The sequence below is a fragment of the Pristiophorus japonicus genome, chromosome 19 (assembly GCF_044704955.1).
Source record: "Pristiophorus japonicus isolate sPriJap1 chromosome 19, sPriJap1.hap1, whole genome shotgun sequence".
NCBI classification, from domain to species: Eukaryota; Metazoa; Chordata; class Chondrichthyes; family Pristiophoridae; genus Pristiophorus; species Pristiophorus japonicus.
Window position 1 is genome coordinate 85,225,213 of NC_091995.1, and position 12,129 is coordinate 85,237,341.

At 47.5% G+C, this 12,129-nt stretch overlaps 1 protein-coding gene across 1 annotated transcript in view; it reads left to right on the forward strand.

Annotated features, from left to right (window-relative positions):
• Nucleotides 1-9,977, forward strand: part of LOC139230278 (BAR/IMD domain-containing adapter protein 2-like 2) — an 80,778-nt gene extending 70,801 nt beyond the window's left edge. Inside the window, exons 13-14 of the mRNA XM_070862106.1 lie at nt 4,067-4,107; nt 9,902-9,977. Coding sequence (XP_070718207.1) covers nt 4,067-4,107; nt 9,902-9,977 — 117 coding nt within the window. The remainder of the gene's footprint in view (nt 1-4,066; nt 4,108-9,901) is intronic.
• Nucleotides 9,978-12,129: the final 2,152 nt, after the last annotated feature.

The window sequence follows — 12,129 nt, forward strand, 5'->3', positions numbered from 1 at the left end:
GTTCACCTGAGAGAGTAGACGGGGCCTTGGTTTGACGTCCCATCCAAAAGACGGCACCTCCGACAATGCAGTGCTCCCTCAGCACTGCGCTGGAGTGTCAGCCTAGATTTTTGTGCTCAAGTCCCTGGAGTGGGGCTTGAAGCCACAATGTTCTGGCTCATTGGCGAGTGTGCTGCCCACTGAACAACAGCTGACACGACTAATTTTGAAGTTGTTTGTGATATAAAAATTACATACAAGGCGAGCAGGTGCAATTATGAGATGAGAGGGGGTTAATATAACATGTTTTATTTGATGACTTTGACCTTCCCTCCGACATGGTGCATGGTTGGTGTATGCCTGACCAGATCTGTAAGGTTCAACCTTATCTCCTCTCTCTTTTCCCCGAGTGCATTACTACTTAAAGATGAGGCGGGTTAGCTTCAAGGATTTGAACGTTTAACACGCACTATATTAAACGATCAATGTGTAAGGCTTTAGCTATCTGCTGCTTTGAGCCTTGTTGAATATATTCCAGTGCTGTGTGTTGGTCCTTGCCCCTCTGTACTGAGCTTCGCACAAGGGGCAGAACATACCGGGCCAGGGCAGCGGTAAATGTGCACACCCTCGTAAAGGGAAAGGAGAGCGATTACTGCAGGTGGTGCTGTTGCGCTATGTAAAACCGACACACTCAACCTAGTCATCACCATAGTAAAGACAGAAAATGCTGGAAATACTCAGCGGGTCGGGCAGCATCTGCGGAGAGAGAAACAGAGTTAACGGTTCGGGTCTGTGACCCTTCGTCAGAACTGGAAACGTTCGCGACCTAACAGATTCTTAAGGGAGTGCAGGGGCCACTGAAAGGGGGGAGGGGAGGAAAGAACAAAAGGGAAGGTCTGTGATAGGGGTGGAAGGCAGGAGAGATTAGAGAGACACAAAGGATGGTGGGCAAAAAGGAGATGGTAATGGCACAAGTTAGGAAACAAAAGATGAGTCTAGATAGGGTGTGAATGGCAGAATCATTGCCAGCTGCCATGGGAAACAGAGAAAAAAAGGGGGGGTTCACGACAAGAATGGGGCAAGGGTTAATATTCCTTAAACATGACTAAAGTTGCTGCTTGTGCCCACATTCTTTCAATATCTTCAGAAAAGGGGCGCCTAGTACCATTGGCATATGCATGGCATGCATCCTTATTGCGTTCACTGGGAGGGACGGGATTCGTATGAACATTTTTCTGTGTGGTGTGGACTGCCATTGCTGTCAGTGGCGAAGGAATGGCGTGTTATTTGCTGTGTGGTGCATGCGCTCTCTGCTTTCAGTGGAAATGAATCGACCTCGGTCTTCTGATAGTTGATTGGACCCTTAAAACAAATGTACCTTCAAACGACAGCGAGATTCGTTCATTTCTCCCCGGGGTCCCGGACAATTTTTTATCCCTCAACCAACATCATTGAAAAGAGATGACCTCGTCATTTATCTGACCAACTTCATTTGATCCACTCGGAATACTTGCCACAGAGGGAGTGCAACAAAGGTTCACCAGACTGATTCCTGGGATGGGGGGATTGTCCTGTGAGGAGAGATTGAGCAGACTAGGCCGATATTCTCTGGAGTTTAGAAGAATGAGAGGTGATTGCATTGAAACATACAAAAGTCTTACAGGGCTTGACAGGGTAGATGCAGGGAGGATGTTTCCCCCTGGGCTGGGGAGTCTAGAACCAAGAGTCACAGTCTCACAATAAGGGGTCGGCCATTTAGAACTGAGATGAGGAGAAACTTCTTCACTCAGAGGGTGGTGAATCTCTGGAATTCTCTGCCCCAGAGGGCTGTGGAGGCTCAGTCTTTGAGTATATTCAAGACAGAGGTTGATAGGCTTTTGGATAAGGGAATCAAGGGATATGGGGACAGTGCGGGAAAGTGGAGTTGAGGTCGAAGATCAGCCATGATCTCATTGACTGGCAGAGCAGGCTCGAGGGGCCGAATGGCTTACTCCTGCTCCTAATTCTTATGTTTGGAGTTCTGCCGCCTGCTTGGAGGCTCGCTGCTGGTCAGTATTTCAAGTCGTTCCCAGGTTGCTGAAAATCAGAATTATTCTGAATCGGACTTCATCAACTTCAAGCGCCGTCTTTTCGTGGTCTTTCATTTGCTGATCTGTGGGGCTCTGAATGATCAATTCCTCCCCGTCATTATCCTAATGGTGGTTCACAACTGAATAGTGGAGCTAAAATCAGACAATGCTGGAGACACTCAGCGGGTCAGGCAGCATCTGTGGAGAGAGAAACAGAGCTAATGTTTCAGGTCGATGACCCTCCATCAGAACTGGAAAAAGTATGAGATGTAACAGGTTATTAAACACGTGCAGGGACAGGGAAAGGGGGGAGGGGAGCAAAGAACAAAATTGAAGGTCTGTGAGAGGGTGGAAGGCAGGAGAGATTAGAGAGACAAAAGGGATGATGGTGTGAGGCAAAAGGAGATGGTAACGGGACAACTTGGGCCGGATTTCCGGCAGGTTTGCGACCGGGTTCTGGCTGCGATTTGATCCTCCGCGGCAAAACCCGGTCGCAAAGCCCGGGTGGGATCCTCGGCTACCTGTTTGCGGCGGCGATGGGACGTACCGCCGGGGAGAGGAGCGCCAACGTGCAGCGAGACGGATTGCGTTTGCGCCCGACTTTCGGCTCTCTCCCGACACGTACGCCGGGCCCAGAATAGCGACAGGGTCAAATCTGTCGGTGCAGCTCTGCCAGCAGCAGTAAGTACGAAAACCTGCAAAAAAAAGATAAGTTAAAGTTTTTATTTACTTAGTTAAGGGTCTTGTAAATGTTTTTGGAATGTTTTTTGGATTTTTTTTCCCCCCTCTCGCGAGGCCTCTCTCGCAGCGCTCCCGGCCCCGGACTAAAGTTGCCGAAACTCGCGTTTTGCGCTGCGAATCCTCGTTCAACGCCCCACTTACCGATGCGTAAAGGCTGAAAGTTCGGCCTAAAAATGGTAGCGCGGCAAAAACGGTAAGTTTCACGTGTCGCTACCGTTTTCACCGAAAGACCCCGAAAGCCAAAAACCATCTTCTGCCTTCCACCCTATCACAGGCCCTCCCTTTTGTTCTCCCACCCTCCACCCTTTCCCTGCCCCTTGCACTTGCTTAAAAACCTGTTACAGCTCTAACTGTGCAGTCAAGTTGCAGGAACAAAGTATCTGTAAGGAAGCATTTGCATTAATACCGTTCATGACCTCAGGTCACCCCAAGGCACTCTACTGACAAGGAAGTACGTTTTTATTGTAGTCACTGTTGTAATGTTAGGAAACATGGCTGCCAACTTGTACAGCGTTCCCACAAACAGCAATCAGATGAATGACCAGATCATCTCTTTTCAGTGATATTGATTGAGAGTTAAATATTGGCCATGGACCCCGGGAGAAATCCCTTGGTCTTCTCCCAAATACAACCATCAGATCTTTGAGAGAGCAGATATCTCATTTGAACATCTATCATTTGAAACCAATGGCACCTCCGCCAGTACGGCGCTCCCTCAGTACTGCACTGGAACGTCAGCCTAGATGGTGTGCTCAAGTCTCTGGAGTGGGATGTGAACCCACAACCTTTGACTCTGAGGTGAGAGTGCTACCCATTGAACCACAGCTAGCAATCCAAGTCTTGCTGCAGATCACTGGACCAGATGATATTTTACAATGTTCTTATGTCTGGTGCGCTGGTTGCGGACACGATGCCTTACTTTCCATGGGATCTTTTGCGTGCACCTGCGAGGGCAGACGGGGCCTCGATTTAATGCATAATCTGAAAGTCGGCACCTCCGACAGTGCAGCACTCCCTCAGCGTCATATTGAAATGTCAGCCGAGATTTTGTGCTTCAAGCTCCGCTTGAGAGACTTGAGTGCAGAATGTTGGTCTACAGGTTTGGGAGGGAAAGTGTTCCGACGGTGGTGGAATGTAAGGGTGGTGGAGGCCAGTAACAGGGAGACGGGAGGTGGGGGCGGAGATTGAATGGGTTGAGGGACCTCAGCTAACCCTATCTTATGACTTCTTGTCTTAAGGAACAAAGAAAACCCCTAATTTTTCCCTTGTCTTTTTAGCTCTTTGGCAGTGGAGATAACCAACCTGAGCTCTTTCCACGGTAAGATGTATTTCCATTCAAGCGACTCTCTAGAGAATGGGCAAGGTGATAACGTTCAGTGACGTCCATTGTGTTAGGACGTGTGAACTAACATGGGGCACGGTTGGTCTATTAGCCGCATTGTAACAACATTGTTTGACCATTGAAGTCATTGGGGCCATCACGCTCTTAGTTTAAAGGTAGGTGAATTGATGCGATGTTAATGCAGTCACTGGATTAGGAGAATCTGAACATAGAAGAAAAAGAAAGGCCTGCATTTATATAGCACCTTTCATGACCTCAAAGCGCTTGTGAGTTTGCTCCGAAAGTCGGATTAATAGGTGGGCTTTTTATGGCAACTCATCAGCTTTCATAATCACCACCAGAGCTACGGAATTCAGCGTGGGGTGTATGTTATGTATGTAATAAAGGTTCAAACTGAGTACTGTTTAACTAAGCAAGGTACAACCTTAGTCTACTTTATTTTGGCCCAAAGTGCCTGACTCTCAAAATGGCTGGCCTTTTATACCAGAGCAGCACCATGTGCGTGCTGCTCAGTGGCCTCCAACAATAACGCCATCTGGTGGCTACGAACAGAATGTACATACATGACAGGTGTATATACCGGTACAGCAGTGCTTTGGGGTATTGGCGGAGGCCATAGTAGGGGTAATTGAGTGGTGCACAAGAGCTACCCGACCGTGTCTAGAGGTGTCTTTAAGCCTTGAGTTAGCTGGCATGGGTGGACGTGCTTCCCCTTTCTGTCGGTTTGTGCTGTGGAGTTTTGTGGTATTGGCTACCAGGAGGATATGCTCAGGATTGTTACAACATGATGCTCATTCCACAAGTACATCTAAGACGCTTCCTATCGGTTGGTGTAATGTATTTGCTTCATGGGTTCTTTGCTTAAGAATTGCTATTAAGAACTAGTAAGTTCATTAACAAAGGTTTAACAACCATATTACACATTACCAGTTCATCCACTAGGCTCACAACTGCATAACGCATCGTGGATGACCTAGACCCAACTGACTGGGGTTTTATTGAGTCTTGTGAACATCACGTGACTGGCTAAGCCAGTCACAATTCAACAGCTCTACAAAGCTGTGAGCATGCTCTCAGTGCATACATTACAGTGAGATTAAGTAAATCAAGTATTAAGGTTAATCTTCTCCCTCCATCAAAGAATTGTACAAGTGGAACCTATATACACAAATTTTCATTCTGGTGGGAAAACCGCACAATGTTTATGGTTTGTACCTTCAAATTTCCTCTTGGCCTACATCGCTGCTGCTCTCGAACTTTGAGAGTGTATCGTGATATATTCTTATGACATCACTAAGAAGTACACACACACACACACACACACAAACACACACACACACACAAAATGGCTCTTAACCGAAACCTGTCATCATGTGACCTTGCCACATGATCCTTTTATTGTATATACATCAGTAGTTGCATTACATCAGTAGTCCACTAGGGGGAAGCTCTGGTACATGTATCTCCTTTTCTGTGTGCATGCACGTTGCTGTCTGTCTTTCTCCTCTGTCTTTCTCTCTCACTCTGTCCGTGCGTGTCTCTATCTGTGTTTATGTACCTCTCCATGTTGGTCTCTTTCTGTCTCTGCCTATGTCTCAAATTCGCACTCTCGCTCTCTCCCTTTTCCACTCCGTCTGTCTTGTTCAGTGGCAGATCAACTTGTCCCTCCCCACCGCCTCCCCTTTATCTGTCAATCATTCGATAGTTCTCAGCTGGTAGGGTTGCCAACCTCCAGGAATACCCTGGAGCCTCTAGGAATTAAAGATTAATCTTTTTTAAAAAAAAGTTCTTTGAAGACTTTTGTTTTTTAGTGATAAAAATATTGGTCACGGGGACAGTTTGATTGACAGTCAAGTATTACCCAATCACTATTCACTTTCCGATTGGAGCAGGAAAGAGGTGTGTCACAAGGGTGGACATGTTAGGCCAGTGGTTCTCAAACCTTTTTGGTTGAAGCACCTCTTTTCAATTGGATTATTAGTCACAGACCCCCCGCCCCCTCTCCATCGAATGATTGTTGCCCCCTTCTATTGATACTGTACCAGGATGTTCTAACAATGAATTGCAATAAAGCAATGATGACATTTACAAACTGGGCATCTGGTGTATGCCTAAAATGATGGTGATTTTAAGAAAGAAAGACTTGGATTTATATAGCGCCTTTCACGACTACCGGTCATCTCAAAGTGCTTTACAGCTAATGAAGTACTTTTTGAAGTGCAGTCACTGTTGTAATGTGGGAAATACAGCGGCCAATTTGCACACAACAAGCTCCCACAAACAGCGATGTAATAATGACCAGATAATCTTTTTTTTTCCTTATGTTAATTGAGGGATAAATATTGGCCCAGGACAACTCCCCTGCTCTTCATTGAAATAGTGCCATGGGATCTTTTATATCCACCTGAGAGGGCAGACAGGGCCTCGGTTTTACATCTTGTCCGAAAGACAGCACCTCCGACAGTGCAGCGCTCCCTCAGCACTGCACTGGGAGTGTCAGCCTAGATTTTTGTGCTCAAGTCTCTGGAGTGGGTTTATGAACCCACAACCTTCTGACTCAGAGGCCAGAGTGTGCTACCCACTGAGCCACAGTTGACATTCTGAAGCATTGATATTTTTAAATTACAAATGCACTGGTTATTCAGTGTGTTCGAATGCTGCCCAGATTATTGTCAGGTTTGCCAGCCCTTGACTGTAGACAGGCAGGTCTGATGAAACACAAAAGGTTAGTATGCAGGTACAGCAAGTGATCAGGAAAGCTAATGGAATCTTGGCCTTTATTGCAAAGGGGATGGAGTATAAAAGCAGGGAAGTCTTGCTTCATTTATACAGGGCATTGGTGAGGCCACACCTGGAATACTGCGTTCAGTTTTGGTTTCCATATTTACGAAAGGATAAACTTGCTTTGGAGGCAGTTCAGAGAAGGTTCACTATGTTGATTCCGGGGATGAGGGGGTTGACTTATGAGGAAAGGTTGAGTAGGTTGGACCTCTACTCATTGGAATTCAGAAGAATGAGAGGTGATCTTATCGAAACGTATAAGATTATGAGGGGGCTCGACAAGGTGGATGCAGAGAGGATGTTTCCACTGATGGGGGAGACTAGAACTAGAGGGCATAATCTCAGAATAAGGGACCGGCCATTTAAAACTGAGATGAGGAGGAATTTCTTCTCTCAGAGGGTTGTAAATCTGTGGAATTTGCTGCTTCAGGGAGCTGTGGAAGCCGGGACATTGAATAAATTTAAGACAGAGATAGACAGTTTCTTAACCGATAAGGGATTAAGGGGTTATGGGGAGCGGGCGGGGAAGTGGACCTGAGTCCATGATCGGATCAGCCATGGTCTTATTAAATGGCGGAGCAGGCTCGAGGGGCTGTATGGTCTACTCCTGCTCCTATCTCTTATATTCTTATTCCCAATTACCTAAATTTAAAAAAAATTGGGTCTCCATGCGAATCCAGGATCAACACTTGTCAATTCTCGTATAACCTTCGACGTTCCAGCAGATCATCCTCAAAGCCCCTCTCTTCCCGGATACGAGCTGACCCTAATAGAACTACAGTCTGGCCCCGCTACTCCTGCTCCTATTTCTTATGTTCTTATGACCTCCTGCCTCCAACCGCCCTGCCCCCACACTCCCGCCATTGGTCGCCCAACACGGCGGTTCTCAAACTGGGGCCGCGGATCCCTGGGCAAGTCCGCGGAGAATTCGCAGGGGGGGTTCCGCGAAGAAAACCCCCAATCAGGAGACGGAGAGTGAGTGAGTACGGAGTGGCCGGGCGCTGCAGAACGGGGCGGTAAACTGGATCAACTGGGCTTGTATTCACTGGAGTTCAGAAGAATGAGAGGGGACCTCATAGAAACATTTAAAATTCTGACGGGGTTAGACAAGTTAGATGCAGGAAGAATGTTCCCAATGTTGGTGAAGTCCAGAACCAGAGGTCAAAGTCTAAGGATAAGGGGTAAGCCATTTAGGACCGAGATGCGGAGGAACTTCTTCACCCAGAGAGTGGTGAACCTGTGGAATTCTCTACCACAGAAAGTTGTTGAGGCCAATTCACTAAATATATTCAAAAAGGAGTTAGATGAGGTCCTTACTACTAAGGGGATCAAGAGGTATGGCGAGAAAGCAGGAATGGGGTACTGAAGTTGAATGTTCAGCCATGAACTCATTGAATGGCGGTGCAGGCTAGAAGGGCCGAATGGCCTACTCCTGCACCTATTTTCTATGTTTCTATGTAATGTGTGCCTGACTTGCGGGGCCTGTTGGCCTTGGCCGTATCCTGGCACTGCTGCAACCGCTAGTAGTCGGGACGGGATCTTTGTCTACGGACAGTCGGTTCCTCCCCGAACAGCCGGCCCTGTGCTTTTCCGCCTCCGACTCCTGCTGCCGGAGGTTGCATTGCGACCGCGGCTGGCCTCCACAGTCTTTTCCCCTCCCTCCTTCCCCTCACCCCCCCCCCCGCCCCCATGGCGCACAGCCGCTGTCGCCATGGTAACCGTTTACCGCCCCGTTCTGCAGCGCCCGGCCACTCCGTACTCACTCACTCTCCGTCTCCTGATTGGGGGTTTTGTTCGCGGAACCCCCCCTGCGAATTCTCCGCGGACTTGCCCAGGGATCCGCGGCCCCAGTTTGAGAACCGCCGTGTTGGGCGACCAATGGCGGGAGTGTGGGGGCAGGGCGGTTGGAGACAGGAGGCATAAGAACATAAGAAATAGGAGCAGGAGTCGGCCATTTGGCCCCTCGAGCCTGCTCCGCCATTCAATAAGATCATGGCTGATCTGATCTTGGCCTCAACTCCACTTCCCTGTCCTCTTCCCATAATCCTTGACTCCCTTATCGTTCAAAATCTGTCTATCTCCACCTTAAATATATTCAGTGACCCAGCCTCCACAGCTCCCTGGGGTAGAGAATTCCAAAGATTCACGATCCTCTGAGAGAAGAAATTCCTCCTCATTTCTGTTTTAAATGGGTGACCCCTTATTCTGAAACTATTCTAGATTCCCCCACGAGGGGAAACATCCTCTCTGCATCTATCCTGTCGAGCCCCCTCTGAATCTTATACGTTTCAATAAGATCACCTCTCACTCTTCCAAGCTCCAATGAGTACAGGCCCAACCTGCTCAACCTTTCCTCATAACACAACCCCTTCATCTCCGGAATCAACCTCGTGAGCCTTCTCTGAACTGCCTCCAAAGCAAGTATATCCCTCCTAAGGAGACCAAAACTGTACGCAGTACTCTAGGTGTGGCCTCACCAATACCCTGTACAGTTGTAGCTGGACTTCCCAACTTTGATACTCTATCCCCTTCGCAACATAGGCCAACATTCCATTTGCCTTCCTGATTACTTGCTGTACCTACAAACTAACTTTTTGTGTTTCATGTACAAGGACCCCCAGGTCCCTCTGCACATCAGCATTTTGTAATCTCTCCCCATTTAAATAATAATTTGTTTTTATATTTATCCTCATATTTTCCCACATTATACTCCATCTGAGCCTATCTATATATCCCTTTGCAGATTCTTTGTGTCCTCCTCACAACTTGCTTTCCCACCTAGCTTTGTATCATCAGCAAAGTTGGCTACATTACACTCGGTCCCTTCATTGACATAGATTGTATTGTGATGAAACCCGCGGGAAGGCGTCCAATCAGGTTTTGACGACCAACCCGATGCATGCTGCAAATAGCAAAGGAAATTCAGAAGAGCGAGAAGGGTGAGAATGGGAACGGTTGTTAATTATTTTGCTTCTTTTCGACCTCTCAGGGGAACCAATCCCTTTGCCACTGTCAAGCTGCGGCCTACCGTCACGAATGACCGATCGAGGCCCTTCATACGATAAAATGGCTGCCGCGGACATCTTAAAAAGCAAATCCAATTGCACCGTAAACCGCCAGGGAGAACACGATCAGTGCAGCTGATTATTTTTTTCCAAACCTTTTGGGGACTGCCGTCACATTTGGACATCAAAATAAAATTTTTTAAAAAATCTAGTTTTATGCCTGTAAGGGCGTTAATTAAGAACTGTTTTAATGCTTCTATTTCACGATGCCTGGCCTTGGGAATTTATCACCAGCAAGGTATTTCATGATAGAAAATGAATGATCTCACTGTCGGCTAAGGATCTTCTTCAGTGTTTCTTGATTCAGTGATTCAGTGCGCAGCATTAGTTACCACGGACTGGGCAATCTTGCTTGCGGAGTTGAGAGGGATGGCGGATGTTGGGGAATTGAAGCATCGCGGTGTGTGCAGTGGGCCCGGCTCTTCCAATGCCGGATGCGGAAGTCCCTTCTCCACGGCAATGCCGGGTTTGGAATGTCGTTCCCGACTGGAGTGAAGGTGAAGAATTCCCGAGGTTGCCAAAAAAAACCCCAGAAGATTCCTGAGGCCCAATGCAAGCGGGAACTCTTCATTGCTGCCTGGGGCCACACCCATTGTCCCATCGGGCCCAGGGCAGTGGAGAAATGTAACTTGAGAGAGTTGCGCCGGCTGTTCTCCACCTTCCAGAACATCAGAGGAACCTCGCTGGAGATAAGAGAAGGGAGGCACTTTGTGAAATGGGATGGGTCTGCAACTCGGAACAATGGGGAAGGGTTTTTGCCACAGATTTCAGCCTAAAATCCACTGCTGCAAAACCAGCGAGGGATTATTATCTCATTATCAATGTGATTGTGTTTGAGGACTTGGAAACAACTAGAAGCCTTGACTGGAAGTGAGAAAGCGAGACAGACAGAGAATGGAAAAACTTGGGCCTGTTCGCCTTTGTAACCTCCGGATCGCTTTTTATGCACTAAGGCCTAATGGTCAAACGCTGTTCCCTGTACTGGATCACATAGCTCAGGGTGGCCCCAGTTTATATTCCTTCCTGTGCTGTGTTAGCTGATGTCTGGCAGAAAGGTGCTGGAGGTACTACGTAAACAGAAATTGCTGGAAATACTCAGTAGGTCAGGCAGCATACGTGGAGAGAGGAACAGAGTTAACATTTCAGGTCAATGACCCTTCCTCAGTTCTGATGAAAGGTCACGGACCTGAAACGTTAACTCTGTTTCTCGCCCCACAGATGCTGCCTGACCTGCTGAGTGTTTCCAGCAATTTTTTGTTTTTATTCCTGGAGTACTGTATACAGTTTTGGTCTCCGTACCTTAGAGTCAGTGCAATGAAAGTTCACTAGATTGGTCCCTGAGATGAAAGGGTTGTCCTACAAGGAGAGATTGAGTAGATTGGGCCTATACTCTCTGGAATTTAGAAGAATGGGAGATGATCTCATTGAAATATATAAGATTCTGAGAGGGCTTGACAGGGTAGATGTTGAGAGGCTGTTTCCTCTCGCTGGAGGGTCTAGATCTAAGGGATACAGTCTCAGGATAAGGGGTCTGATACATATGCTTATCACTATAATAAATCACACGTGGCCCATTGCTGGAGCTGATCACCTTGTGACCTTTAGGTTTAATATAAACTCCAAAAGTGCGACCTGCAGGAGGAGCCTGCTTCATATAGCACGAGGTGCAATAATGTGTGCCTCCCGGGCTTTCCCCATCTGCTGGCTGTTACATGTAATTACATGGTACAATGCATTGTACAGAGCATGGCTGCAAATACATCACAGGGTCGGCCATTTAGGACTGAGATGAGGAGACATTTCTTCATTCCGAGGGTTGTGAATCTTTGGAATTCTCTACCCCCGAGGGCTGTGGATGCTGAGTCGTTGAGCATATTCAAGGCTGAGATCGATAGATTTTTGGACTCTAGGGGCAATCAAGGGATATGGAGATCAGGCGGGAAAGTGGAGTTGAGGCCGAAGATCAACCATGATTGAATGGTGGACCAGGCTCGAGGGGCCGTATGGCCTACTCCTGTTCCTAACTCCTATTCTTTCTCATCGAAACATAGAAACATAGAAAATAGGTGCAGGAGTAGGCCATTCGGCCCTTCGAGCCTGCACCGCCATTCAATGAGTTCCTGGCAGAACATGCAACTTCAATACCCCATTC